General features: G+C 45.2%; 2 protein-coding genes across 2 annotated transcripts in view; both read right to left on the bottom strand.

The window, feature by feature from the left end:
- The window catches only part of LOC130387894 (fibronectin type III domain-containing protein 7-like), a 17018-nt gene extending 4220 nt beyond the window's left edge, over positions 1-12798 (bottom strand). Inside the window, exons 1-12 of the mRNA XM_056597189.1 lie at positions 12726-12798; positions 12173-12200; positions 11447-11701; positions 11025-11285; positions 9352-9612; positions 8732-9001; positions 8168-8422; positions 7488-7745; positions 6821-7078; positions 6118-6372; positions 5039-5311; positions 4816-4845 (exon numbers count right to left, since the gene is read on the bottom strand). Coding sequence (XP_056453164.1) covers positions 4816-4845; positions 5039-5311; positions 6118-6372; positions 6821-7078; positions 7488-7745; positions 8168-8422; positions 8732-9001; positions 9352-9612; positions 11025-11285; positions 11447-11701; positions 12173-12200; positions 12726-12782 — 2461 coding nt within the window. The 5' untranslated portion in view covers positions 12783-12798. The remainder of the gene's footprint in view (positions 1-4815; positions 4846-5038; positions 5312-6117; positions 6373-6820; positions 7079-7487; positions 7746-8167; positions 8423-8731; positions 9002-9351; positions 9613-11024; positions 11286-11446; positions 11702-12172; positions 12201-12725) is intronic.
- A 1913-nt stretch (positions 12799-14711) lies between these two features.
- LOC130387893 (uncharacterized) lies at positions 14712-26333 on the bottom strand. The gene is made up of 21 exons (XM_056597188.1): positions 26010-26333; positions 25376-25635; positions 23721-24970; positions 23482-23556; positions 23242-23347; positions 22747-22892; positions 22575-22640; positions 22192-22325; positions 21606-21804; positions 21012-21208; positions 20281-20469; positions 19603-19837; positions 18839-18933; positions 18337-18584; positions 18126-18243; positions 17737-17901; positions 17514-17620; positions 16555-16695; positions 16313-16427; positions 16025-16187; positions 14712-15454 (listed from the first exon to the last, which is right to left on the bottom strand). Exons 2-21 carry the CDS (start codon positions 25575-25577, stop codon positions 15281-15283), a joined length of 4125 nt encoding a protein of 1374 aa, XP_056453163.1. The 5' UTR covers positions 25578-25635; positions 26010-26333; the 3' UTR covers positions 14712-15280.
- Between the last annotated feature and the right edge of the window lie 241 nt (positions 26334-26574).

Genomic DNA, 26574 nt, shown 5'->3' with positions numbered 1-26574 from the left:
AATGCAGTGCCTACACCTGGGATTAACTTTTTACAACCAAGATCCATTTTACACTAATCAGTCTGCCGAGGTCAGTAGAAATAGGAAGCCGTATTGCATGTAGCATACGTACGTTGCCCCTTGCCAGATTTACAACTTCACCGCCAACCTTTTCCTCTCCGGCGCTCTCATTTCCCGTCTCTCACTGCCCATCACTGCTAAAACGTTGCGCAAACGCGTTACGCAAACTCGTTACGCACCGACTCTATGCATGTTCGTCATACATCTCGAGCCGGTATTAGCGAGAGAAATACAATATGTGCATATACAATTTGAAGAATATTACAGTCAAGTTCATAAAATAAAATGCAGTTAGGCAAATAGGACTGACCTGTGGCCGAAGCACTGTGTATCTAGAAGAGAAAACCAAAGAACCAAAGATCAATAAAAGCACTGCACTACTGTTCTGTTAAATAGTTTGAAAGGGATCTCATAGTATAGTTTTCATAGTATAGGAAAACTTTGTTACACACCAAAACAGAATATAATTGATACATTAACGTTCAGACATGCATGCACTTCAAAGACATACCTGCATCAGAAAAGGCATAACAAAAGTTAAATATGAATTCCATCTCTTATCCATGTTTGTTTTCCTTCCTGTCCTTGTCTCCCAGACTTAATGAGTTCAATCCGTATTCAGGAGCTGCTGGACAGCAGGACTTCTGAATCCTATGGAGGCTGGGTGCAGGTACATCAGCTGTATGGGAGCCAATCAGCACGTCTAAGCTGAGGATGGGTATCACCTCGTGCCTCTGGGCTAACTGTTATTCTGAGAAGGAAATAACTCGTAGAACCTGAGGTGTTTGGGGAGAGAATAGGAAGGGGGCTCTCAATTCCTGATATGTCTGTTATTGGAAACGACTGGGTCTAGGATAAAATACTGAACTCTCTCTGAGCAAAATGATAAGATGCGTGTACATGAAGGAATAGTTGTTCTTTTATGTTATATTGATGATTATATATGTGTGGTTCATTCTGGTTTCACTGTCACAAAAAGATTCTGGAAAAAATCATCCTTGCGTAATTACGTCATAAATTAAGTTTTAATATTTAACTTGTGAAGTGAAGTTTAAAGATAAAGCTCTAGACTGTGTGTTAAGTGTCATTCACAGTCGGGCAATTGATTGTCTGTTGAGAGTTTGGAATGGTTGCATGTAGATACTAGCTTTACAAACAGGGAATTAATCAGAGGGACATATTTATACTAATAATATATGATAATTATGTATTGGCCTATAACATGACATAGTATATATATATATATATATATATATATATATATAGTATATATATATAATTGTACATGTTTTATACATACACTGTACATTCTTCGTAGGGACGGATGAAATATGTGGTGTTGGTTGGTGCAGATCCAGGGACCGTCAGCACCAGGGCCTTTCACTCGATGTGGGCCGCTGCAGGCAGGCAGCCAATGGAGTCAGTTGTGCAGTGGCCTGACCGTGTGCTCGCTCAGGGGGGTGGAGCACCTGAGGAGAAGGAGCTGGGCCTAGTGTTCGGCCAGGAGCCGTCTGACCTCCTGAATGTTGCACAGGGGGATTCTGAAGCAGCGTGAGGCTGAGGTCTGGCAGACGTTGGCTGATCGTCGATCACGACCCCCAGGTTCACTGTAATGTAGCGTGGGGAAGGTGGTCCTCGCGGGATGGCAAGAAAGCCCATGCCCCTTTATCTGTCTCCGTCTAGGGGAAGGTGCACGGGTCAAGCACCAAACGAGAATGCAGTGTCGATGAAGATACATTTGGGTATCATCAGCATAGCTATGTTAGAGCCCATTGGAGGATGCACTACAGAAATGGAAAGGCCCAAGAATCAACCAAAACATGCATTTTATATATATAAATATATAAAAGTATATATATATGGATTTTTTTTTATATATATATATATATATATATGTATTTTTTATACATAGGTTGGATACTTTATCCAATCTTTATGACCTGGCTGTAAATCCTTGTGAAACCGTCTATCCATTTCAACATATGAAAAATATCGAATAAGCGATTACTGTGCCGCAACATCACGTATAATAATCTGTCATGGTGAACCACCTAATCACAATAAAAACAAACTGCCCTGGGGCTTTCCTGTGCACAATACACAATATCCATTTCATAACCGTAGTCCTCCCCGCTCTACAGTTTATGTTATGTGGAATACGATAGCACCTTGCAAGCTATACATTGTACACTTTGTGACAATGCAGGCTGCTCACAATGGGACTTCTGCCAGGACTGATCTGGTGGTCTACGCCCACATGAGGTAAGCAGCTCCTCGGGTATGCAAATCCCAATGGTGACATGAATCCTTAGAGTTGTCGGAAAACACCTACACACAGACACACACACAGACACACACACACACACACACACACACACACACACACACACACACACACACACACACACACACACACACACACACACACACACACACACACACACACACACACACACACACACACACACACACACACAAAGACACACACACTCACACACATATTGGGTTCTCTTGGAATTTAAATTTTTCAAACTAGTATCACCTTGGGTACATGTCTCACCGAAGTGTATTGTCCCGCTGAAACCCGGCAGGAAACATGTTATATTTGTAATAAAAATCACATTCATCTGTGATTGCATTCGATTGAGGAAATGATCTGAAACACATCTGAAATATGTTGATATTCATCCGTTATGAAGCCTGTGTAAATGAAAAAGGTCCTGCAAGCCTGATCGAAAATCGGTTGGCACTATTAAGTTAACATTTTAGCAACTGTGGTGTTGTCTACGTAAATGTGAAATTTTGCTTAGATCTAAACCAACTGGTACACAATATATTTATATTTATTTTTTATCTTATGTAATTGTGTACATACATGTACAGATACAGTCCAATGGTTGGGGTACTCACTTCCCAGGAAATCTTTTTTTAGGTATGAAATCCAATATCCGCAGTCCAACATTAGTCATACTTGAGCATGCCTGCTCATTGATGACACCTCTCTCTTGCTTAAAATATCATTAAGTGTCTGTCAAAGGACTAAATAGTAATAATAATAAATAGCGCCAAATATATTTTATTTAGATAATTTAAAATATGTATTAGCAAAATAATTTAGATAAATAACTTAATATTTATAACCCAGTTAAAGAACAAATCAGAAAGTCCAACAATAAAAACAGGAATGACACCACACAGTATTGTCATGCATAAGAAAGGTTGTGCTTTATTTGTGTACAGAGTCACCGGGGATGTCATGAATGCAGTGAATGCAGGCGTTAACATGGAATCGGCTTCCCCAGGTATCTGATCAGACATATCATCCGTAGGGGACACTGCCACACATGATGACTCCAGGCCTTCACCATGGATACTTCCTGCCTATCCACTATTACATTTACCGGCGTCTTCCAAAATCCAACAGCGACCTTTTGAACCCAAGAGGCATCAATGACAGTCCATCCACTAATGGAGGCTTTTCTACTTTGGGAAATATATTTTTTCTTGATTCTCTTTCGTCGTTGTCTTCAAAAGATTCTATTTGGGATTTTTCCATGGAATTATTGCAGGCCTTTTAATATTCATGATTCTTATTTTCGTTTAAACAATCTTCACCCAATCATAATGTTTATGTTTCAGATTGAATACAGACCGATGTGTAAAATCGTATTTATTGCATTTTGGCTCTGTCTCGGAAAAATAGCAGTTGCAGCTAAACAAAAGGCATGTCTCAACAAACAAGGTGATATTTTAGATATTCTATCTTCACTCTTCACTCTTCAGCTTAGCGTGTAGCAGACGTATCCTTGTGTCCAACCGGGGGGGGGGGGGTTTCCACTGTTAGGGACGAGAGAGAAAGGAAAGAAGACATCAGCCCGGACAAGTTGACCTGCATACCAAGTTATGGTTTCACCTCTTGGATCGAGCTTCTGTATTTTGTGAGACACAAGGTTCATGAGTTTAAATGAGTTCAAGCCTACTTTGTGTTTTAAAAAACACAAAGAAACCCCCTTTATTTTTTTCTGAATACATACATATATAAATTAACACAGGAATACATAAAATAAGAAATAACTTAATCTTCTACTTGCATTTATCAAAAGCATCTCTAACGTCTTTCAGGGCGGGCCGTCAACAACACAACAGCATTGTCGTTGTTAACACATCAGGGTAAGTCATTTAGGCCGACCACACGTATGTTTCTACACAGCAGCATGTAACATGTGTCACATTGTTTTATTCCACCTCCTATGAAAGCAAGACATGACCCCCAGAGGTCCCTGAGGGGACAGAGAGAGAGGTGTCCTTGTCTAAACAACTTTCCTCCTCTTCTTCTCACACTTTCAACCTTTGTTAAGAGAATCCTATAGATACAGAGTCAATTTAAGGACACACGATACCCTTAATACTAAAGAGGTTCCCAATGGACCGGTCGTTTTAAAGCAGTTTTAAAGCTTTCTTTACGTTTTTACGTTTTTAAAGCTTTTAAGTTCTCTTTACAAATTGCACGTTGGGAGAAGCTTGTATGTGTCTCAGCATGTTATATTGCACATGTTTAGTCTGTCCCTTCAGTAGATGCGGCAAAAAAACTAAAAAGTGAAGATGACCAAATAAAACTTACCACATTTAACCCGTACTAACCCTTCCACGGTAGATCGCTGAAGAGAGAAAGAAAGAAAATCCTGAATTAGTGATTTTATTGATTACTTTAAATAAAAAATGAACAGTTTGGCCCCTTAATGTCCCGACACTTACCCATTCCAACACTGTTGCCTGAGCAAGAGACTGTAGGCATGACAAAACAACAACAACACCATTGGTTAATGATCATCCATTCATTCATTTCGTCTTCTGTTTTCACACAGGATAGGGTTTGGCTAAGCCCGACCCCCAGATAAATAAAGCACTATCTGTACCTATCTCCTTAAGCCCAGCCTACACCACGCTTCAATGCTTTACTTTTCCGTCCCTGTCTTACCGCTATATATCCTCCGTTGGCAGAAGCTGACCACGCTGCCGTCGCTGTTGACCGGCGCCACCGCCACTGTGTACACGTCGCCGCACGTGTACACAGGCACGTTCTGCACGTCACAGTAGCGTCTGGACGGGGCCTGCGTGCACGTGTGGTTGGAGCCCGCGCCGGACACGGCCACCGTGTAGTTCTGGTGGGGCGGTGCGGAGGACCGCCAGGACACCCTCATGGAGTGGTTGGACATCCGATGGAGCTTGACGTGTGTGGGGCAGCAGGCGCCTGGGAGGCAGGGGGTGTGGAAGGTGACGGGGTGAATTAATGAAAATGGGGTGTTGCTGTTTATTTTCCTCATTATCATTGGCATAATACTGGATTGGTTACAGTACAATACAAACTTTATATATGAAGCGCTTTTTGTGCAAAGTTGCAAGGCAAGGTGCTTAACAGAACAGCAAAAAATACAGCAGTACAATTTTAAGGTTTACAACTACAACTCACGTGTCTAAAATCCAAGGAGAAAGTGTGATGGACTTGTAATTTCTTTACTAACTCCATTGTTCTCTATCCACCTCAGCAAAGTTCCCCATGACACTCAGGTGACATGGGGACATGGGATCAGTGACATGGGACATTGGGGTCGTTCCTCCCGGTTGACGTGCCATGCTGCAGTCAGGAGGACTATGGCGTTGCTTCGTCAACGCTTTTGGTTTCCCGAAATGGCTGTGGATGTTACACACGTAACAAGAGCTCCAACCAATCACCCAGAGGACTCCTTCAGCCACTCCCGGTCCCCCACCGACCAGGGTCCCACATCACTTTGGATTTTGAGTCATTTTGAGTCAGGAAAGAGCCCTTATTAGGTACCTGGCGTCTTACCAGCCCTTACCAGGGATCTGGCAAGGGCTGAGTATGCCCACAATTCCCACCCTGTTGCATCTACTGGTCTGTCCCCTTTTCAATGCTGCCTCGGCTACCAACCCCCTCTGCATGTAGGTTCAGATTTCACACTCATCAGTCAGTATTGTGTCTTACCAGCTGTGTGTGCCAATAAATACCCTGTTATACACGGTGGGTTCGGTGCTTACTGGCTGAGAATCCGCTGTAGCTACAGTTGGACACGTGCCCCGTGCTGCTGATGGCCTCCATGTTCACGCTGTAGTTGGTGCCGCAGGTGAGGCATCCCATCAGGCAGTGCGTGCTCATGGTGTGGCACTGGGCGTGGCCCCGCGGCGCGGTCAGGGCCGTCATGTAGGAGCGTGCGCCGAGGCTGGGGCCCCACGTCACGTTGGACATGGCCTGGGTCACCTGCATCACGCTCAGGTTGGAGGGACAGCAGGGACCTGGAGGGGCGGGGCGGGAGGTCATAATGCTGAAACTGGAGGCTACGGTGGAAGCTAGCTGGTAACCCGCATCACTGGTTTACTCTGACAACAGCTGTCGATTTAGGTTGCATTTTAGATAGCGGATAACTTTTGCATTTGCTTTCCTTTCTCTGCCCGTCACACATATGTTAACGATTGATAGTTCCTCGGTTTTTGTTGAATACTTGATTCTGATTGGTCAATTACTGCATTTACTGACTGTTCATTTTGAATAACAGACCACTGCTTTGAATGTGGCTGTTGCTATGGACACTATTTTCCAATCGTAGAATTGTAAATAGAAATCAAATAAACAAAAAAGAAGGGTTTAATATTTTACCCAAGTTTCCTAATAATGACCGGCTCGCTGTCCGTTATCCCTCACATATTTCCCTCTCTTTCACACCCAGCCACGCCTCTTGTTCACCTGTTTCCAGAGGAACGCTGAAGCTAGGCAGACTCGGCCCGACGGCGTTGCTGGCCACCGCCACCACCTCGAAGACGGCCCCACAGGGCAGCTGCGTGAGCTCACAGGAAGCGGACTGCGAGCGGCAGTGGTGCGTGTCCATGCGTCCCACCGCCGAGACAGAGTAGTTGGTGCTGGGCCTGTTGGGGGTCGTGTAGTGGACCGTGATGCTGGACTCGCTGGCCTGGGTCAGGTTGTGGATCTGCGGGGTGCACGGAGCTGCAGGAGAGCACAGAGGTGAACTGGGACTCTTAGGGACAGGCGGTGGGGTTGTGCATCGTGCTGCTGTATGTACGGGGTGGGAACATCTGAAGTGGGTCCTTGATTGATGTTGGGTCTAAATAGGCAGTTTGATTGTTTCCATTTTTAATGCTTTATTATAGAGAGAGATAGAGAGGAAGGTATGGGAGATGGACGGTGGGGGACATGCAGCAAAGGACACCGGGCAGGATTCTAACCTGGGTCGCTGCGTTCAGCGCTGAGCCTATATGGTATGCCCTCTACCCAGGGCGGCCCACCAAATAGACCGCTTTGACTGTGTATATCTGAGCTACTGTGTGTGTGTGTGTGTGTGTGTGTGTGTGTGTGTGTGTGTGTGTGTGTCCTCTCTCCCCACTCCCAGCATTACCTGTCTCGTGCTGCTGCGGCTGGCAGGTGAGGTTGCAGCCCCGTAGCTCGCTGCAGGGCGTGACCACCACTGAGTAGAAGGTGTTGCAGCTCAGGTCCGACAGCGCGCACACCGGCGACGTGTCGTTGCAGTGGATCACGCCTTCCGTCTGCACCGCCCGCGTCTCGTAGAGGTCCGCCCCTCGCACCGGCTCCCACTCTATCTCCAGCGTCTCCGTGGAAACCAGCTGCACGGTAACGTTCTCTGGACAGCAAGGAACTGGGAAGGCCGAAAAGAGTAAATGTTACTCACAAAGACTTAGGGCTAGCGGTGTTAATGCCTAGATATAAGCCTAAGCCTATATGCTCCATATTTAAATGCATGTGCTTTACTTTTGAGTGGAATGATTACTGGTTGTGAAATCCATTTCTCCCCTCTACTATGTTATGTTCAGGATGTACTTACCCACTGGTATTTACATTTCTACAACTGTATTCTCGTATAGTTGTGGGTCTGTCTGTCTGTCTGTCTGTCTGTCTGTCTGTCTGTCTGTCTGTCTGTCTGTCTGTCGGTTGATCAGTGGGTCAGGGGCTGAGTGGCTGAGTGTGTGTGTTCGTGCCTTTGACCTTTTGTGCGTGTGCATTTGCTTGCATGCGTGTGTGGGCGTGAGCGTGTATGTGCGTGCAGTCGGCCGATCGTACTGGTGGTGTAGTTGGCCACGGCCCCCCAGGGACTGGAGCCGGACGGGTTGTGGGCAAACACGGTGGAGAAGTAGGTGAAGCCGCAGGTGCAGGTGAAGGCGCAGGGCGTGCCCGTGGTGTTGCAGTTCATCTCGATGCCGTCGTCGCGCTTCACGAACGCCATGTAGAAGTCAGCCGTGGGCGACAGGCTGAAGGCCACCCTGCAGCTGCCGGGCCAGGGCTCCTCCACCCAGATGCGCTCCGGAGGACACGGGTCTGGGGGTGGTGGTGGTACACAAATAACACAACCATGAGGTAGAACAATAGCATGTCATGTTAAAGTACCAAAAATATCAAATCAATGAGAATGCATTAAAGTCAATACAGTCATCGGTAGTAGGTACTGCTGACATTGAGCCATTATGAAATATTATGATTTCCTTTATTTTGAATTGATCCAAAAGCAACAGTACATGTGTGGCAGGGAAATCAAAGCACAGAGGAACAATAGGAATGTGCTATCGGTTAATACAGAAGTACGTAGAAGTAAAGTGTTAATGTTGTGTGTTAAATGTAAGTGCTCACATGTCTGAAAGTCCTCCTCAGCTGAAGGAACACTGGGGCCTGCCGTGTTGGCGGCGGTGACCATGACGGAGAGGTTCTGACCGCACACCAGTGGGGATATGATGCAATAGCTTAGGCTCAAGCTTTGATGAGGAGTGCAGTTCTGCCCAGTGCTGGATTCAACAAAGTAGGTGTCAGCACCTTTAGAGTGCCCAAAGTACACCCTGACGGCCGGCACCCGAATATCCCCAATGGCCAGCAGAACCTCCACCGGCTCCGGGGTCGGGGGACCTGGAGAGGGCCACATTTTTTTACATTCCATCAGAATGCATCATGGGATTTTTTGATGTGACACTCCATATTGAGAGGCCTCAAGACTGTTGTAGTACGGTCAAATCCTAAATGAACATAATTATACAGTATGCATGTTAGACGCTTTCCCAGTTTCCAACTCAACAAGGTCTCCCAGAAACGACAAAATCGTTTCACGGCTGAATCACCAAAGCGCCATAACCATACCGACAGGATAACAGAAATTCCAATGCTACTATGCTTCCAAAATGGAGGCGGTCATCGCGATGTGTAGGGCACAAGCCCTACACATAAGCCCTTCCCCTGCCCGGTTCTCTCGCTCTGCTTACGTGTGATCTGGCAGGTGCGGCTGTGGTCTCCGGCTCGCCCGTCCTGATCCGAGGCGGTGGCCTTGATGCAGTAATATGTGCCGGGGCTCAGGCCGTCGAAGGTGAAGGAGGTCTGGTTGGTGATGTAGGTGGTGAGATTGTTGGTGCTCGGTGTCTGGAAGATGTAGAGGGAGTAGAACGCGGCGTGCTCCACCGGGGGCCAGCTCGCGTTGATGGTGCTGTTGGTCTCGGAGATAGTGGCCAGCTGCGGAGCCGTCACCACTGCAGGGCAGGGAGTAGACGCGGACACCCGTCAGTACAGGGGACACGTTGAGTCAGAGAGTGCGTACGGTGGATGCTTTACTCTTTTTTCATCTTTGGTTCATTGTTACTGTGAAACATCTAAAGGGTATAATTTAGGATATGCTAACGACATGCTGGGCTTCCTAGCCCTGGCACTGTGGATGCCTGGCTTTACCAGTTGCTCTACCAGTTACCTTGCTATACCAGTGGAGCCAGACAGGGAAGGACATAGGGAAAACATGGGGGGGGGGGGGGGGGGGGGAATGATCAGACCATTGTTCTAGAGAATAAACTATCTGATCATTAAGAAGATCTTGGAGGAGGCTTTGGAGACGAAGGGGGGTGAAGACCATGGATGAACTGAATTTTTTAATCAATCTGGGTGATCATTCACCATTCATCATCTTTCTACTCAAATAATGAGTTAAAAAGATTGAACAAAAAATAAAGTGCTCCCTCCCCCCTCCCACACACTTACCACACAGAGGTGTGGTAAGATGGAATCAATTTCCCCCTGCGATCCTGTTACGTCCAGCATTGCTTGGGGAGAGGAGACAACCCAGTTCTCAAGGTCTCCCTTTTCATGTTGGGCATGCAAAAGGATGTATGCGGTTTCCCCTCACTGTGTTTGTCTGCCTGAAGTAAACACAGAGACAATAAGGCGGTGACACGATACCCTCATTCTGCTGGCGGATTGAGATGCCGATGTATTGTCTTACAGAAATGATCGAGGCTGCGTTTCAATAGTCTTGTGCATTATCACCTGTCTGTCGACAGATTTTTTATTCTTTTTTATCTTTTCTGGACCTGTGAAGGCAAAGCTTGTGATATAGGTCCGTTGATACACCTTGCATTCAACAGGTGCTGATTAGATTTCAAGGTTCTATGTGTAAGAATCAGCGATACCTCCTCATTACTGGCCCCTTTGGCCGATAAGTGAACTGCAGCCTGCTCAAGCTAGTGCATTCAGAGCACTTGAGTGCTAGCTCCCTGAGCGGACGCAATAACCATCATAATCTCATGCTAGTTATAACCATTAATAACTGTTGTACAAGTGACAAAGTTACAAAGGTTTTGCTATGATCGGCAGTTGGAAGTCATTTCCTCTTTTCCCGGCAAAACCAGCCCAGTTTAAATATAATAGAAATCAGCTCACAGGCGGTTCTACACAACGGAGAGAGATGGCCATGGTCTAATTTTTAAGTTACATAACTACCTGTTCATATATTAGCAATTTAAAGCAATTTATGCATTCATGCAATTCCGACACGTAGTCCCTTTAATGTAATGCTATGTGTATACTGGCTGGGCTCATAATGTGATGTCGGTCCATTGGTTTATCAGGAATGCGTCGCCTGTCGACGAGCGGGACCAATCATGACAGTCTGTACCTGTCCTGAGCTCGTAGTTGTATGAAGGCTGGCTCCGCCCACCGGCGTTGACGGACATGACACTGAGCGTGTAGTCGGTGAAGGGATCGAGCCCCTGGATCGTGCCCGGGGACTCGTTGACCGCCGTCTCCTCAAAGAAGTCGTCCACGTCGGACATGGCCCTCAGGATGTATCCGGTGGCCCCCGTCACATTGTTGAACTCCACGGTGATGCTGCTGCTCTGCTTTGAGTAGGCCAGTGTGATCTCTGGCACCTCAGGAGCTGCGAGGGTCAGAGGTCAGAAACACTGATTTGTACACAGCAATGATGAAAGTAAAAGACATTCGGATCGTCATTAAGACAGCCAATCCGACAAGGGGCATCGTATCGACACGCTGGGTTGAGCCATGGAGGGTAAAGTGTGTCGGGTCAGGTCAGCTGACCTGTGAGCGCCTCCTCCGTCCCGATGGTGCTGAGGACGTTGAGCTCATCGTCCATCGCATCGACCTGCATGGTGTATACCGTGTTGGCGGACAGGGTGTTGAGGCCTCCGACAGCCATGTTGCCGTTGAACGTGGAAAAGGCGGTAGAATGTCCCGGATTGAGCTGGGGCGTGGCCTGGACCCTGTAGTGGCTGGCGCCGGGGTACGCTGGCCACTGCATGGTCACACTGTAAGACGTGACCGTGTACACGGACACTGTAGAGCAGACAGGAGGAGGATTTAGTGGGACAGGATCTGTAATATTTAACAATTATTCGCCGAAGGCGAAGTGAATAGTGGGGAATAGCCTTTTCCCCACTATTCACAGAGGTGAATAATTGTTCTAGTATATGCGACACGTTAACACTCCAAAAATAAACTAGATAACACTTTTTGCCGGGATTTATTTGCTTTTATTAGCAAACAAAGTGGGAAACTTTTGCGATGAAAACAATATCCCGAGTTTGCGATTTCAATCATGGGATATAGAACCAATCAAATAGCGCCATCTTAGGAGGTTCACATGTAGCATATGCTAATTATGTGTATAAATAGATACATGTGCATATTCATAGGTCATGGAGTCATGTCCCTACTACAAAAACGTATGTGATAGCCTTGACAAACAATGACCCTCTAATGTTGCAGCAAAGTGTTGTGAAGCAAAGAGTAGAGCAGTTAATTTACCATGATGATGATGATCTGCAGTGCAAATCTGAAAATAAAATGTACAAAATTATCAATTTCCAAAACATCACATAAAAGTGGAAATCAATTCTAAGAGAAAAAATAAGGGACATACCAACAACACAGGAACATAGTTTCAACAGTAAAGAGCCATTTGAGTGCAGGTATCTGACATTATGAGACCCCTGAGGCAAATGACCCCTTGTATCATATTGTCAGCGTGTGAGGGGCAGCCGACTGCACATTACCATCACTCAGCACAGATTTCAGAGCTGCACAGGGCAGGTATTTATTTCAGGTCCGAATGAATTTGTCTATTGAGCTAAGGTTCTGCATGCCACACACACTTGTTGACAGCAGTTGTGATACTCAAAAGAGCCTGTGTTCTCCAATTTCCACACACAATACACAATGAACAGTACAATATTACACAAAAATAAAAGGAACACCCTTGGATTTACCGAAGATTTTTGACAATTTCACGATTCCCCCAGTATTATACTTTTAAAGATGCATGACTCTATCCACCGAATAATGACTTTAATCTTCTTACCTGTGACAAACCCAGCAGCAGGAACAGTGCACGCATCCTTAAACCTGTACCTGCCATGTCTTATGTGAAGTATTTCTTAACCAGAGAGAGTGTGCCTCCGGGCTGTTGATCTTCTTGTCTTTGACCTTTGGCAAGGGGAGCTCATCCTTAAATTTAACTCAATATATTTTTTTCTTCCTTCACTCGGCCGTTTCTTTATTGTTTCAGCAAATCAGCACTAACCAGAGAGCCCGAATGTTAGAATCCTCCTCCTCTGGGATTTAGGGTCAGCCTATCAGGAGAGAGGAGGTATGTCTCTCTGCGGTTCTTGTACGTATCTCTAGTTTTTCATATTTTCACATATTTCAACAAAACATAAATATATGCAGATATCCATTATAACTTCATTTGACTTTTTTTTTATCTGCATCCACCCCCACCTGATACCTCTGATAAATGACATCGATTTGATCAACTTTAGTTTAATTAAATATGATTTATTTTTGTTTAATCGTGTGGCTTAATCTGCAGAGTTTAATTTTCCTAATAGCTGTATGTTTCCATCATAACCACTTGCAACAACATATGGATATATATATATACGGCTGCAATTTCATCATTTTTCATAATGGCAAATAATACATTAATTGTTCTACAGTCCAATCATTTGGAAAGGATATAGATCCAGATTCAATGTGGAATCTGCATCATAAGCAAATAATAGCAAGTGTTTATTAAACATAAAAACACAAATCAAAATAACTGAGACAAAATTGACGCACTTTAACATCGTATCCATTTTACCACCACTGTTAAAACCAACAAGCCACGGATGCAACTGCATGCTAGAGTTACAGAATGAAGTAAAACAGTCCAGAGTTACCTGCCTGTGTACGCTTTGCCATTTACAGTGTGAATAATAGTGACGTGATCCCTTGGGACTGTTTTCCTCATCCCTCTATTATGAAGATGGGCTGGGTCGGCCCTTCAACACCAGAGACCTTTTCAAAATATAAACCCAAAAGTAATTTGATCGACTTGACCTAAAAATCTTTCATGCAATCTCTGCTCCCCATTATCCAATGCTTACACTGTACCAATTTTTTACCAATTCTTGGCCAATATTCTCTTGACCAGTAAGGTGCATTTTTGTGTTAACTGTAATTAAAACAATGATAATTTGATAGTTAGTAATCATTTAGGTAGACTGTGTAATTATTTATTTTTAAAGCCGGTTAATCTTTACTCCCAAATTAACTTAACGGGGCACTTGATTTGATAATATTTGTATTTGCCTCACTGACCTGACAGCAAGGAGAGAGAAGAAGACATAGAAAGCGAGATAGAGCGAGTGTTTGTGCAAGTGTGCCCCTGATGAAGGAGAGGATATGGTGTCTTGACTCATACGAGTGCCCATCCTATCTGGCCTGGAGGTTTGGGTACAATGGAAGGCTCCATAAAGGACCGCAGAGAACGGGTCAGCCGGGCTGGTGGCATCGTTGTGGGTGTGGATGATACCCCGGCAGAACAACAACAGGGTCAACTGAGGAACAAAACAATGGAGAGTGAGGAGTCTCGTATCACAGCACCTGCTCATTTAGTATCTAGGACCCACAGGCTATCGGGGCTGGACATGTGAGGCATCGAATGAGCAATTTAGCTTTAAGCAGGAACCAAAGCCGATACTTAGCGGGGAATCTGAATGGGAATTTTTCAGAAATGTAATATTGCCACTCTGACCTATTTTTTTGCATTCATTCAATGTTTGCGCCTTTGGTCTATCTATATAAATATGTATACATACGTGTATACATATTTAGATCCAGTTGCATGCTGGGAAACTGCGGGGTCATGTGACCTGTACATGGCACAGGGCACCCTGGCGGGGTGTATTGACAATATTGTATTGGAGATTGCTTCATTTACCAAGTGACCTCGTGACCCCGCATCTAAAGTTAAAAAAAGAAGAAGCCAGCATCCTGGTGCACTTTCATTATGACTGTATGAAGGTTTTTTATTAAGAAACAACATTAAAATGCATTCCCTTTCTATTTCAAGATTTCTGATTTGTAATGTGATTGCGATTGTGATGTTTTTCTATACATACAACATTAGAACGGCAAATTAAATACAAAATTTAATTAATAAGAACAGGTAAAATAATCACATATAATAAGCACATCAAAATATATTTAAATAAATTACTATATGGTAAAAAACAATAGGTAAATGTTACACATTTTACTTCTATTCCAGGGATATATCCTAAAGGGGACCTGTCACGCTCTGAAGAAGAGAATAATGCTTCATATTGGGGTTGGGAAAAAAGTATGGTCTGCAACATCCACTCTGTTTCGACCATTGAGTCATTATTCCAAATTGGACCAATGGAGAAAGCAAATCCAATGAGTTAGAAGGGCCCAATTTTTTTGCGAAAAACATGCAGAAACCGAGTTGATGTTGATGTTTTCACAACACTCGTATAAAGCATTACTCTTTTACTTGAATAAAGCGACCCTGATGGTTACCCTTAAGCTGTTGTTCAACTTGACGAAGTGATTCAGTAGCCCGCCGTGTCACAGGGCGTTCCCTCTTCTGCCCCCTAGTGGCCGCGCATGCTGCGGCCTCCTATGGAGCTGAGCCTTATTAGCCAGGTCTGCCGAGAGGCTCTTGGCCATGCGGTCAGTGGTCCTCTTCATACTGCGCGCCGCCTCAATAGCCCGGTCCAGTGTCCGGTTCATCTCTTCCTCCTAGCCCAATACAACAGACACGGTCGCTGAGTCGAAATTAATTTAATCCTTCCCGATATAGTGCACTATTCAAAGCGTCACCATTTTATAATGCTTCACTGCTTCCCATACAGTGCGCACAACTTAGTAGCCAAAATGTACTGTTAAAATGTACAACTGACCGCAAAGCATCCTTTGAGCAATATGCTCTTACCACTAGCCTACTTGCTTCTTAATTATGTAGCCTAATTCTTTGCTGCCTGCGCTTTGGACAAAGGATCTGTTAAATTAAAGTATAGTAAAAAGTAAGTGAAAAGTCAAATTCATCAAAATTAGTGCATTGCATCATGTTTCAAATCAGTTACTATTTCCACAAAAAATAAAAACATCTTTCTCTATTTCCAAATAAGTGCCAAGTGGCATTGTTAACCCTTTTTCCTCATCATTGTTATGACTATTGTGTATCTGTTTAGGCTCTCTGCGGGCCTCACCACGGCGGGGCTCCCTCTCATGTAGGTTACATCGGTGGACCGCTGAAACCCATACTGCTGATCTATAGAGAATGACGTGCTGAGAGACTGGTGCTCTCACCTTGCTCCCTCTGCGTCGGGCCGTTCTGTCTGTCCTCAGATACTCCAACGCTGGCGACGGCGTGCGCTGGAAGAACACGTTGCTGGGCAACAGCGCGGAATCCGATTGAACGGAGCGCTTCCGCTGGTTGGATGACGACTGCATCGCCTCTCCCACTTTATAACTATATGTGTTGTGTTTGTTTTCATGTGATGAGGTGTGATGCAAAACAGAAGAGGAAGATTAATTCATTTTTTTTATCTCTATTTCTAAATGATTATGAGCGCACTGATACGAGTGAGCAGTCACCTGGCCGGGAGGCTGCAGGAGGAGGTGTAGTTGACCTGGAGGAGCGGCTTGTGGAGAGGTGGAGGAGACAGGGGAGACAACTTCTCTTTGGAGTGCACTCTCCTCACCTCCTTCCCTGATAAGGAACACATCGATAGGAGTTTGAACCGTGCTACACAGCTAGATCTTCGGTCGGGTAAAGAGCTGCATCCCGTTCGGATGTTTGAATGGAATTTGGGGACGAAAGCAACTGCAACACTGACCTCTGTAGGCATGTCTTTTGCCTTGTGGTGCCCTGGGCAGCTCAGAACACAGGTAGAGACTACTGCTGCTCCCTCTACTGTCCCCTACTGGTGCATTGTTGAACTGCAGCATCACCTTGGAGTCATCTGCCTGACCACTATCTGGAAGTGGGGAAATAATCATGTAGTACCAAGTATTTGTTTGCGCCGCTGTGCGTATGTGTTTGAAAGAGAGAGAGCGTGTGAGAGAGTGAGAAAGATAGGTGCGCTTTTGTGGGAAAGAGAGATATGTGTTTTATTGTGAGAAAGAGAGAGTGAGAGAGATGGACTGAACACACTGAAGATGATAACAAACTGCCATATCTGTTGGGAGAAATACAACAATGTGCAATAGCAGCAGGAAGAATCGTGACATGTTGTGATGAGAGAAGGACCTAAAACTCCCCATAAACAGACTCATGCCACTTTAAAGGAGCATTCCCATGGGATCAATAAAGTGTCTATCTTATCTTTAACACTCACACATCATTGTAAGTAGGTAACAGCACTTTGTTCACAATGATTCCATTATTGCACATATCTCCCCTCTGTAAATACAGTGTATCTTTAATTTATCTGTTTATAGGGGAAACTGGACTACTTATACCCTATTTATACCCAGTATTCCACATTTTACTTTATTACTTATTATATTAAGTATTTAATATTCAACTTCTTGATGTGTATATATTTGGTATTTTACGTTTTATATTTTGAACTCCTAATTCCTCACCTGCTTTGGCAATGTTAAGGTTTGTTTCCCATGGCAAAAAAAAATGTATTGAATTTTTTGAGAGAGAGAGAGAGAGAGAGAGAGAGAGAGAGCGAGAGAGAGAGCGAGAGAGAGAGAGAGAGAGAGAGAGAGAGAGAGAGAGAGAGAGAGAGAGAGAGAGAGAGAGAGAATTGAATTGAATTGACAGAGAGAGAGAGGTGTGCTTCACCTTTACTCTTGCTCTGCTCCATGTCCGTTGAGATCCAGTCCTCTAACTTCCACCGACTGGAGCCAGGCTGGCTCCCATCCTCCCGGCTGCCCAAGGACTTCAACCCACTACAAAGCCCACAGGACCATTATTACCAAGACACTTTGCACTATTCAGCTAGACACACAAACTCCTCTACTCATGTATGAACATCAGGTACACTATGTGCAGTATGTCTCTCTACCGGTGGTGGGTTATCCGGGTTTGTCGGGTTTTGGACTGGCGGTCCAGGTTGAACTTAGAGGTGAGATAGTCCATCTTCTGAGCTAGATGGGGGAGCTGGACCAAACCATCCTCTAGGTCCTTCTTCAGCTGGGACATCTCCCTTTGCAGGGCCACCAGGGCCTCGCTTGAACACACACACACAAACACACACCCACGCACACACAGACACATACACACACAGACACGCACAAACACACACACTCACACACACACAGACACGCACACAGACACACACATACACAAATCTGTTTTAAGCCACTCACTGGAACGTTTTGTATTTTCGTAATGTATTTGCTAATAGCTGCGGAAACAAGCGTCCTGTTTCTTTATTCTTTGCCATCCACAGACCTGTTGCAGGAGCAAGAGTGCAGTGGGTCCAATCCCAGGGGAGCCTGCATGGCTGTGCTGAGGCTCGGCTCTGATAGGTGGTGCTTAACCTGGTTGCTGCGGAACTGGCGGAGATGATCTGGTGGGGGGCGGGGTCAGTGTAATTGATCAGCCAATCAACATGCTTGTTTGTGTACTTCCCTGTCCACTTGTAGAATGTGCGCCGCCTCACCCTGGCGCCTGATTGGCCTTTCCTTGGCGGTGCTCTCCACCCACCGCTCCACCGCTGTAGCCGCCCCACAGCCGGGCGCGTCGGTGTGTTTGCGGGCGTCTGATTGGCCGGCGGTGGGCCGGCTGCTCCTCCCCCTGGGTTGCTCTGCGGGGGCGCGGGGGGGGACGGCGGTCTGCAGGTTTGAGCTGGAGTCCTCGCTGTCCGAGGCACTCAGGCCACCGCTGTGAGGATGCACCACAACGGCATCGCTGAGGATATGAAAAAAGTGTTTTTAACCACAGGAATATATCTTGCTATTGTCCCCTGGGTCATGCCTGCAATAAGATTCAATTCAGGGTTATAGCATAGAAAAACAATGCTTTGTTTTGTGGATAAATTCCTTCTGATTGTGTTTGTACAAACCAGCATAGGGAAATTGGATCTACCAAATTGTTTTTTTTGGTAATTACTCAGTTCTTCTTGCCCTCCAGGCAAGAATGCAAGGTGCATTTAGTAGCCTCACCTCTGTGCGAGTAGTTCTGACTGGTATATTCCTACGCCTGGTTGAAGCAGGTCAGAGCTCCCAAATCCACTGTCAGTTTCTGGGCTGACGATCCTCTGCAGCGCATGAAAGCACATCAACATCATTACATGACAGTACAATATGGAACTACACAATACACGACTACAGTAACAACATATTTGATACATATTTATAAAAAACAGATTGAATAACAACAGTTATCCACAGATACACTGTGAATAATTAATTAATAGAATACCTTCTCAGGTTGGGCCATGTGACCCAAAAAGAGCCCAAAATAATACTAGCCTTTTTTTTTTCACAACTAACTTTTTAAAGTGACAAACTCTGAAGATCTCTGTTTAATTCTCTTTGGCAGCACCCATGGCAAAAAAACGCCTCTACACGCTAGTGGGTTGAAGAGCGAGTCTGTTGCAGCAGCTCCACAATACCCTCTATGGCGGAGCAACAACAGCTGGGAGATGGAAGACACATCACGTACTGTGCACCACTTTGGATTTGTGATTTGAATACATGGCTGGAATGCTGCCACCGACACCCAGTTTGTAACCTTCATAATGCTGCAAATGATCAGTGGGCCATTGTCTCAATCACCATTATGTTTCCTCATCCTGCCATAGTGACTTAAATAACATTTTAGATAAATGAGCAACTTTGGAGATCTTCAAGATTGCCACTTTAATATGAGACAAAAGCTGTGGACTCAGATGGGGAGTACCGTACCCAACAATGCAGCCACTGACCTGTGATAGGCATAAGCTTTGGGTCTCTGAAGCATTCGAGGAAGAGAAACACTCCACAGCCGGGCTACCACTAGAAGCTAGGCTATCGCTAGCATCCAGGCTATCAATAGCAACAAGGCTGTAGCTAGCATCTAGGCGTTCATTAGCAGCCTGACTGTCATTAGCAGCCAGGCCATTGCTATCGGCCAGCTCCCACTCACTGCCCGCGCTCAGGGTACTGTCCTGGGTGAAAAGACTGAAATAAAGACAAACAAACAGGCAAACATTTGTATTATATGATATTCTCTAACTATACATTAAACTAGATTTTGTAACTCAAAACTTTCCCTCTGCTTTAGACATTGTAGCCACACAACTCAGAGGTGACAGCAAAACTGTATATATTGGCACTGTATTTATGGGATAAGTAACGAGGAATACCTAACACACTAAGACAAAAAATGGCAGAGAATGCGCAAATTGATTCTCTAGGCCTGTTGTAGATTGACCACAGCAACACTGCGGTCAGCATTGAATGCTTTCTCACTTGGATTGCGGTGCGATAGAAAGTTAGTGCAGATACATTATTCAATAGGGATCAAATACAGTCAGATAGTCATCATTTTCAAGTTGATCTATTCAGACTCTCCAAACAACAACCAAAACAACAACAATAACCACAACAACAACAACACTGACCTTTCAGGCGTCCACTGTGTTTGTCTTGATGAGGGAGTGGTTTCAGTCACACAGGCCGAGACGTTGTCGGAAACCTTCCTTTCTGAGAAGCTGCAGCTCCTCTCCACTCTCTGCTCCTCATCATCGTCAACAGCAGCAGCAGCAGCAGTAGCAGTGATGTCCGGCCCCTCAAGAGATTCCTGTAACCGGCTGAAAACACAGAGACGCAAATACATACGCACACACAGACACAGAGGACAAATTAACCCACCGTTTGTTATTCCCACTGCCCTGGGGAACTCTACACCAACTGCACCTGAAACACTACCCACCCCATAGGAGGGCAGACTGGCCTATTAACTAGATACGGACAAACACGCAAACGTGTGGTTGTGCATGTGTGTGTGTGGCCATTTTGTGCACGTCGCCCACACACACAGACACACACACACACGCACACGCGCACACACACACACACACACACACACACACACACACACACACACACACACACACACACACACACACACACACACACACATACACACACACACACACACACACACACACACAATGATTCACTAAATAATCCAAATTAATCCTGTCAATGCCTAGGGACATAAAGTATTGTATGACATATGACATATTTCAGAGCCTGAATATAATGTAAATGACCATAATATTAATATAATATAATAGTGACATTATTATAACAATCAATTATGCAGTTGGTTGAAATGGGTGGATCTTACTGGGGATGTGTATGGGAGCGCTGTGGAGGGCTGCTGTCTTCTGAGGAGAGAGTCGCTGAGCTCTCTCTGCTTTGATTCAGCTCACTGTCGCCCTGGTCCTCACTGGCCTCCTCCTCCTCCTCCTCTTGCTCCTCCTCTTCTTCTGCCGCCGCTCCCCACATCTCATTGGCCGAGAGAGGGAACCAGGCACCTGGCTGCTGCAACATCAGACCGAGTCAGAGCCTTCATACACACACACGCACGCACTCACACACGCACGCACACATGCACGCACGCATGCACGTACACACACACGTCAGGTGTCTGTATGCATGTTTGTACACACTAACAAAATGCAAACAAACACACTCACATATGCCCACTCATCACCTTTGCACACACACACACACACACACACACACACACACACACACACACACACACACACACACACACACACACACACACACACACACACACACACACACACACCTGCATAACCCACACAACAACAAATATTGTGCAGAAAACAATGTTTTAGTTGACCAGGGAAAAGTGCGCACACAGTAAAAAGCATAGTCTCTCAGTGTATGAATGGTTGAATGAGTGCATTACCTTATGCTGGGATGAAGGGAGTGAGGTGTCGGAAAGGTGAGGATGACTGGGATTCACGGCCAGCGATGGCATAGGGGGCTTGGACGTGGGTGTGGATGATGAGTGGGGAGGGGAGAGCTGGCTGCACACATTTCTGTCTATGGTCTCTTTAATGTCCTCCAAGCGCATGCCTATCCTGAATATGTCTCCCTCTACAAGCCTGCACACAGCACAGAGCACAGGTATGTAGCGCGTGCAAGCAGTGACACATAGGCACATGTTGACAACACACATGTTACGATACACTGACACATGCATGCGCGCACACACACACACACACACACACACACACACACACACACACACACACACACACACACACACACACACACACACACACACACACACACACAGAAACAAGAGTGGTGAAGCCGTGTTAAAAAAACATACATACAAACACAAGAGCTCTGCTATAACCTCTGACCTGCCAGGGTCAAAGGTTAGAGCTCTGCTATAACCTCTGATCTGCCAGGGTCAAAGGTTAGAGCTCTGCAATAACCTCTGATCTGCCAGGGTCAAAGGTTAGAGCTCTGCTATAACCTCTGACCTGTCAGGGTCAAAGACGCCGGTGTTCCTGCGGAGACCAATGTAGTTCTGCATCTCCAGAGCTCGGTGCTCCTCCTTATTGCTGATGTATTTCCTCTCCAGCTGATCCTGAGCTTCCACCATGCTCCTAAACATCTGAGACACATTACAGTTCACACAACATACAATTAGGCAACCAGTAGTGGCAAACCAGTACTGCGCTGTATACTTATGTCTTAGTTAAAGATAAGATGAAAGATATGGCCCACACAGAACCAAAACAATGAAATGACCATACTATGTGCACTAGATTCAGTGAAAAAGTACTTTTTTACAAAGAAACTTGAGTGTGTGAGTAAATGCTGCTGTACCTTGGCACTTATTACGATTAAGAACAGAGCTTACCATTTGCTGATCTTCAAGGCTGATGAAGGCTGGGGTAATGTTAAGGCTCACTTTGAATTCCTCCACCTAAATCAAAGTTTAATTTCTGGGAATGTTAACTAATTAACCTTGCTAATAATGCATGGATGTATGATTGTTGATTTATTCTATGAAATATAATTTAAATGTTGACCTTTTTCATGAATTCACTGATAATGTCTCGTAGCTCATTGGTCATTCTTTCACCATCAGTAGGATCTTGTTCACTAGGCTGGTTGAATGACTCTTGATTCAGCAGCTCAATGGTGCTCCTGTGCACAAGCTCCTCACTAAATTGTACTAGACCAAAAGATACACAAAAAGAAAATACAGAAAACACTAAGACCAGGCAAGTAAGTTGCCAATATTTAAATACATTTTTGAACATAATACGTATTAACATATTGTTTAAAGTGATAACTGGCACAAATATTACAACTGCACAGCATAATAAACATCTCATACATTTAGTTTCATGCCAATAATTCAAAATTTTCCCCAAGGCAATTGCAGCAAGTGCTCTTAAAACATGTCTGTGTCTGTAGAACTGTAACCTGACCGCACTTGTAACTAAGGAAGGCGGTTGCACTTCATTGCTTGATGTGTTGCTGTCATAATATCAAATGTCAGAAACCAAAGATAACTTTACCTGCTGGAGGAGACAGAGGAGGCACGGAGGATTCAAAATGACTCCCTTGGAGTCCCTGATAATTCACACTGTCAAACCTGAGCAGATCTTCAGAGGGTGTCTGAGGCTGTCAACAAAGAAAGTGTTCGATTGTAAACAAAATTACCAACACAATTTCCCTGGTCACGTTACCTTTGGGAACATATTAAATTATGTTATAATAGAAATGGCAACAAAGAACTACAAAGAAGATGTACTCACTCTGTTTCCTAGCCTCATTTCATCGATCATATTCTCTGCTTCTGCGTATTTGGTTAGCAGTTTATCATATTCCGCCTGAGGGAATAATAAAAATGTAAAAATTTTACAAGCAGTGAAGGTGAAAGTACATTACAAGGAAAATAAAAAATTCTAACATCGTCATAAATCCCATAATAATTCCATCAAGATGCTGTGATTTCACAAATTCCGAAAACTCATCAACGGTGAGTCTGTCCCACCTGTAGATGATGCACCATCCCTGGGCTGGTGGTGTGCTTCTCCTGGTCTGGGAACACAAAGGGCCTCTTTGGAGCCTGGTCCGAGTCCTCCAGCACCCGGCTTACCAGCCCCAGTACGCCTGGGGTTGACTGGGCTCTGTGCATGGTGCTGGGGGGCTGGGCTGGGGACCTGGTGGAGGTGTTGGTGGTAGTGGTGGTGGTGGTGGTGTTGGTTCCGCTGGGGCCTTTGGGGATCTTCACCTTGGGCGACACCTTTGAGAAGTCGGGCAGCGGGTAGTGGACCTGACCCTGGCCGTACTTCAGCTCGCCGCATGAGCGGGCACGGACCAGAGGAACGTTGTCGCTTTTAACAGCAGTCTCCCTCCTCATTAGTCGCAGATCCTCGCTCTGGTGTTCGGAAGAGTTACTGTTTGATGCGTTGCTACGTGGAGCAGAGGAGAGGTCCTCCGTAACACTATTATCATGCTTCAAACTGTCTGAATCACTCCCATCATCGGCAGTCTTGTCACAACTCCCTTCGGGTGCACCCTGATTAGTATAATTATCCACGGTCGGGCTCCCCCTGCTTAGATTATGCTTCCTAGGAATCCCCGTTGGGTTGTTTTTCAGTGCCGTGCTGAGCAGGGTGTCGTCCATGCTGTCCAGGAGGGACACCTCTGGCAGGGTTTCCGCTTCGATCAGCTTACCTGAGCAGCAGAGCTCCTCCCTGGAGAAGTGTCTCAACAAAAGCTGGGTGATGTCTGGTTGTTGGGCGACAGGAACAGGACTACTGCACGTGGGAGCGGCCAGGTTGGCCGGTGTGGCACTGCTATGGGCCTTGGCTGGATTACCGCTCAGCTCTTGGGATCTCAGGTCTGGTTCCTTAGTGGTCATCTCAATGAGAGAATGATTTTGTGCAGCATGGTTCTCCCTGCCGTCTACTGGCCCGGTCAATTCAGGGCTTGCGTGTGGGGTTTCCCTTCCCTCAGAGCTCATAGTGCTCTCAGTGCTGGACGTGTGGTTAAAGTAAGGGCTTCCCAAGTCACCATCAAAGGGCAAATCTTCTTGGTCTTCATCGCTTGTATTCTGCGCCAGGTCTTCATCGTCCCGGGGGGATGGAGGTTCAGCTTGTATGTTCCTGGGTCTGGAAGGGGACCCCTGCTTTATACTGTTGTTGCCCCTGGACTTCAGGACATTCTCTGCATCCTTACTGCTGGAACCATTGCCTTCTGAAGAAGAGGAGTCCTCCAGGGCTGACAACTCTGCATTCCCTGTGTGATGATGGAACAATGTGATCACTTGATGCCTTGATCATCCATTCAGGGGGTTGAAATGTCTTACATGCTTAATTGAATTCAAAGGGGAAGACAATATGCAAACTGCCTGTGGAATAATGTACAGGCTAATCCTTGTTTACTTCAGTGTTGAAATAAATAACAAATAATGCAATAAATACACTAAGTCCGTTGTGCAACAACATTATCCCAGAGTTCGGTTCATGCCGGCCGGACTGAATAAACTGTTCCATATGAACAGAAAGTCAAATCATACAAAACCCAAGCTGTGTTACCCACGTTCATTTTCATGTTTGTTGGTCTGTATGTAGATTGATTTTGGTAGACTGAGGTTCACAGAGATACACACGCTGACGATCTGGGATGAGGAGAATCCCTTACCACTGAGTTGGAGGCTGGCCTCAGAGCCGGCAGACTGAGTGAGACGCACAGGAAAGGAACTCTCCAGGTCGCTGAAGTGGAGACTTTCATCCTCACTCAGGTCCACAAAGATGCTTTGCTCGAAGCTTTTCTCCCACAGGACCGCCGTACGCGGAGGGTGGGACGAGTCCTGGCCCTCAATGTCCTCATCAGAATCTTCCATAATTCTCTCTGTGAAGCTTCTGCGCTTTGTCAAAGGGAGGGGAAATATGAAGGGTTTCCTGATATAGAGTAGATATACAAAGTTATTTATTAAACATGAATTTAAATGTTGTCAATATAAATGTAGTTGGTATTCATGAAGGTTGTTTGGGAAATTGATGGAATGGTCAATAACAGAGTTATACCTTGTTCACCTGATTCATTTCTACAATTAAATTACATTTCTGGTCGTCAGTCTGTGAGTTTGGTTGATGTGAATGGGGTGGTTCCCTGTAGCAACAACTTAATGTGATCTTACTCAACTGATGTCCAAAATTAATTCTAACGAAGACTTATTGCAATATGTATAGCAATATTTATTTTCTGCGGCAAACATTTAAAGGTATTGCAACAATTAGCAGAGTGATAACACATGGTGGTGTAATAGGCTTACCTTGTGTAATGAAACTACCGGTCAGTTTTCCGATATCAGACTCACACACTTTGCGTCGATGTTGGCTGTTTTGGATCCGCAGCCAAGAACTTGCCGCTGACATTATTCTGCTATTACACGATGTCTATACGGGACGACACTTGTCCAGGGGCAGGCGGTTCCCTGTCTTATTAATAATATAGTCACCCTGAAGCACTGCTGGTCCTGGGCCGGTTGCGTACAGGAGTCCATGGGTTGCTTGGTAACATCTTTCATGCCTCCTCCGATTACTGGCCGTCTACTAAAGAAGTTATTTAGCAAAGTTGCAAAGGTATTTTACGTGAGACTATGTACTTTTGAATACAGACGCTTTATTGTAAAAATAAATAAATTAATGCGCGCTATTAGGTTCCAGTAACCCTGCTCAGATGTCTCCACTAAACACAACTCTCTACATCCCCGACTACAATTGTTGCTTAAATGTATTATTATATGATGCTTCGGCTACATGAACAGTTCATTCGTTTCACTTTATGCTACAGAGTGAACTTCTCGGTTCTCTCAGCTTGACAGCTCATCTGTGACA

This window comes from Gadus chalcogrammus, chromosome 8 (genome assembly GCF_026213295.1).
Source record: "Gadus chalcogrammus isolate NIFS_2021 chromosome 8, NIFS_Gcha_1.0, whole genome shotgun sequence".
In the NCBI taxonomy this organism is placed as follows: Eukaryota; Metazoa; Chordata; class Actinopteri; order Gadiformes; family Gadidae; genus Gadus; species Gadus chalcogrammus.
This window is presented reverse-complemented; position numbering and strand designations above follow the sequence as displayed.

Excerpts from the sequence above, each read along its gene's own strand:
- LOC130387893 (XM_056597188.1), bottom strand. The coding sequence starts at position 25,577 with ATGGAAGATTCTGATGAGGACATTGAGGGCCAGGACTCGTCCCACCCT. Across the intron at positions 24,971-25,375 it reads GGCCAGCCTCCAACTCAGTG|GGAATGCAGAGTTGTCAGCC; the intron begins GTAAGGGATTCT and ends ATCATCACACAG. Across the intron at positions 22,893-23,241 it reads TCCTCTGTCTCCTCCAGCAG|TACAATTTAGTGAGGAGCTT; the intron begins GTAAAGTTATCT and ends CTTTTGGTCTAG.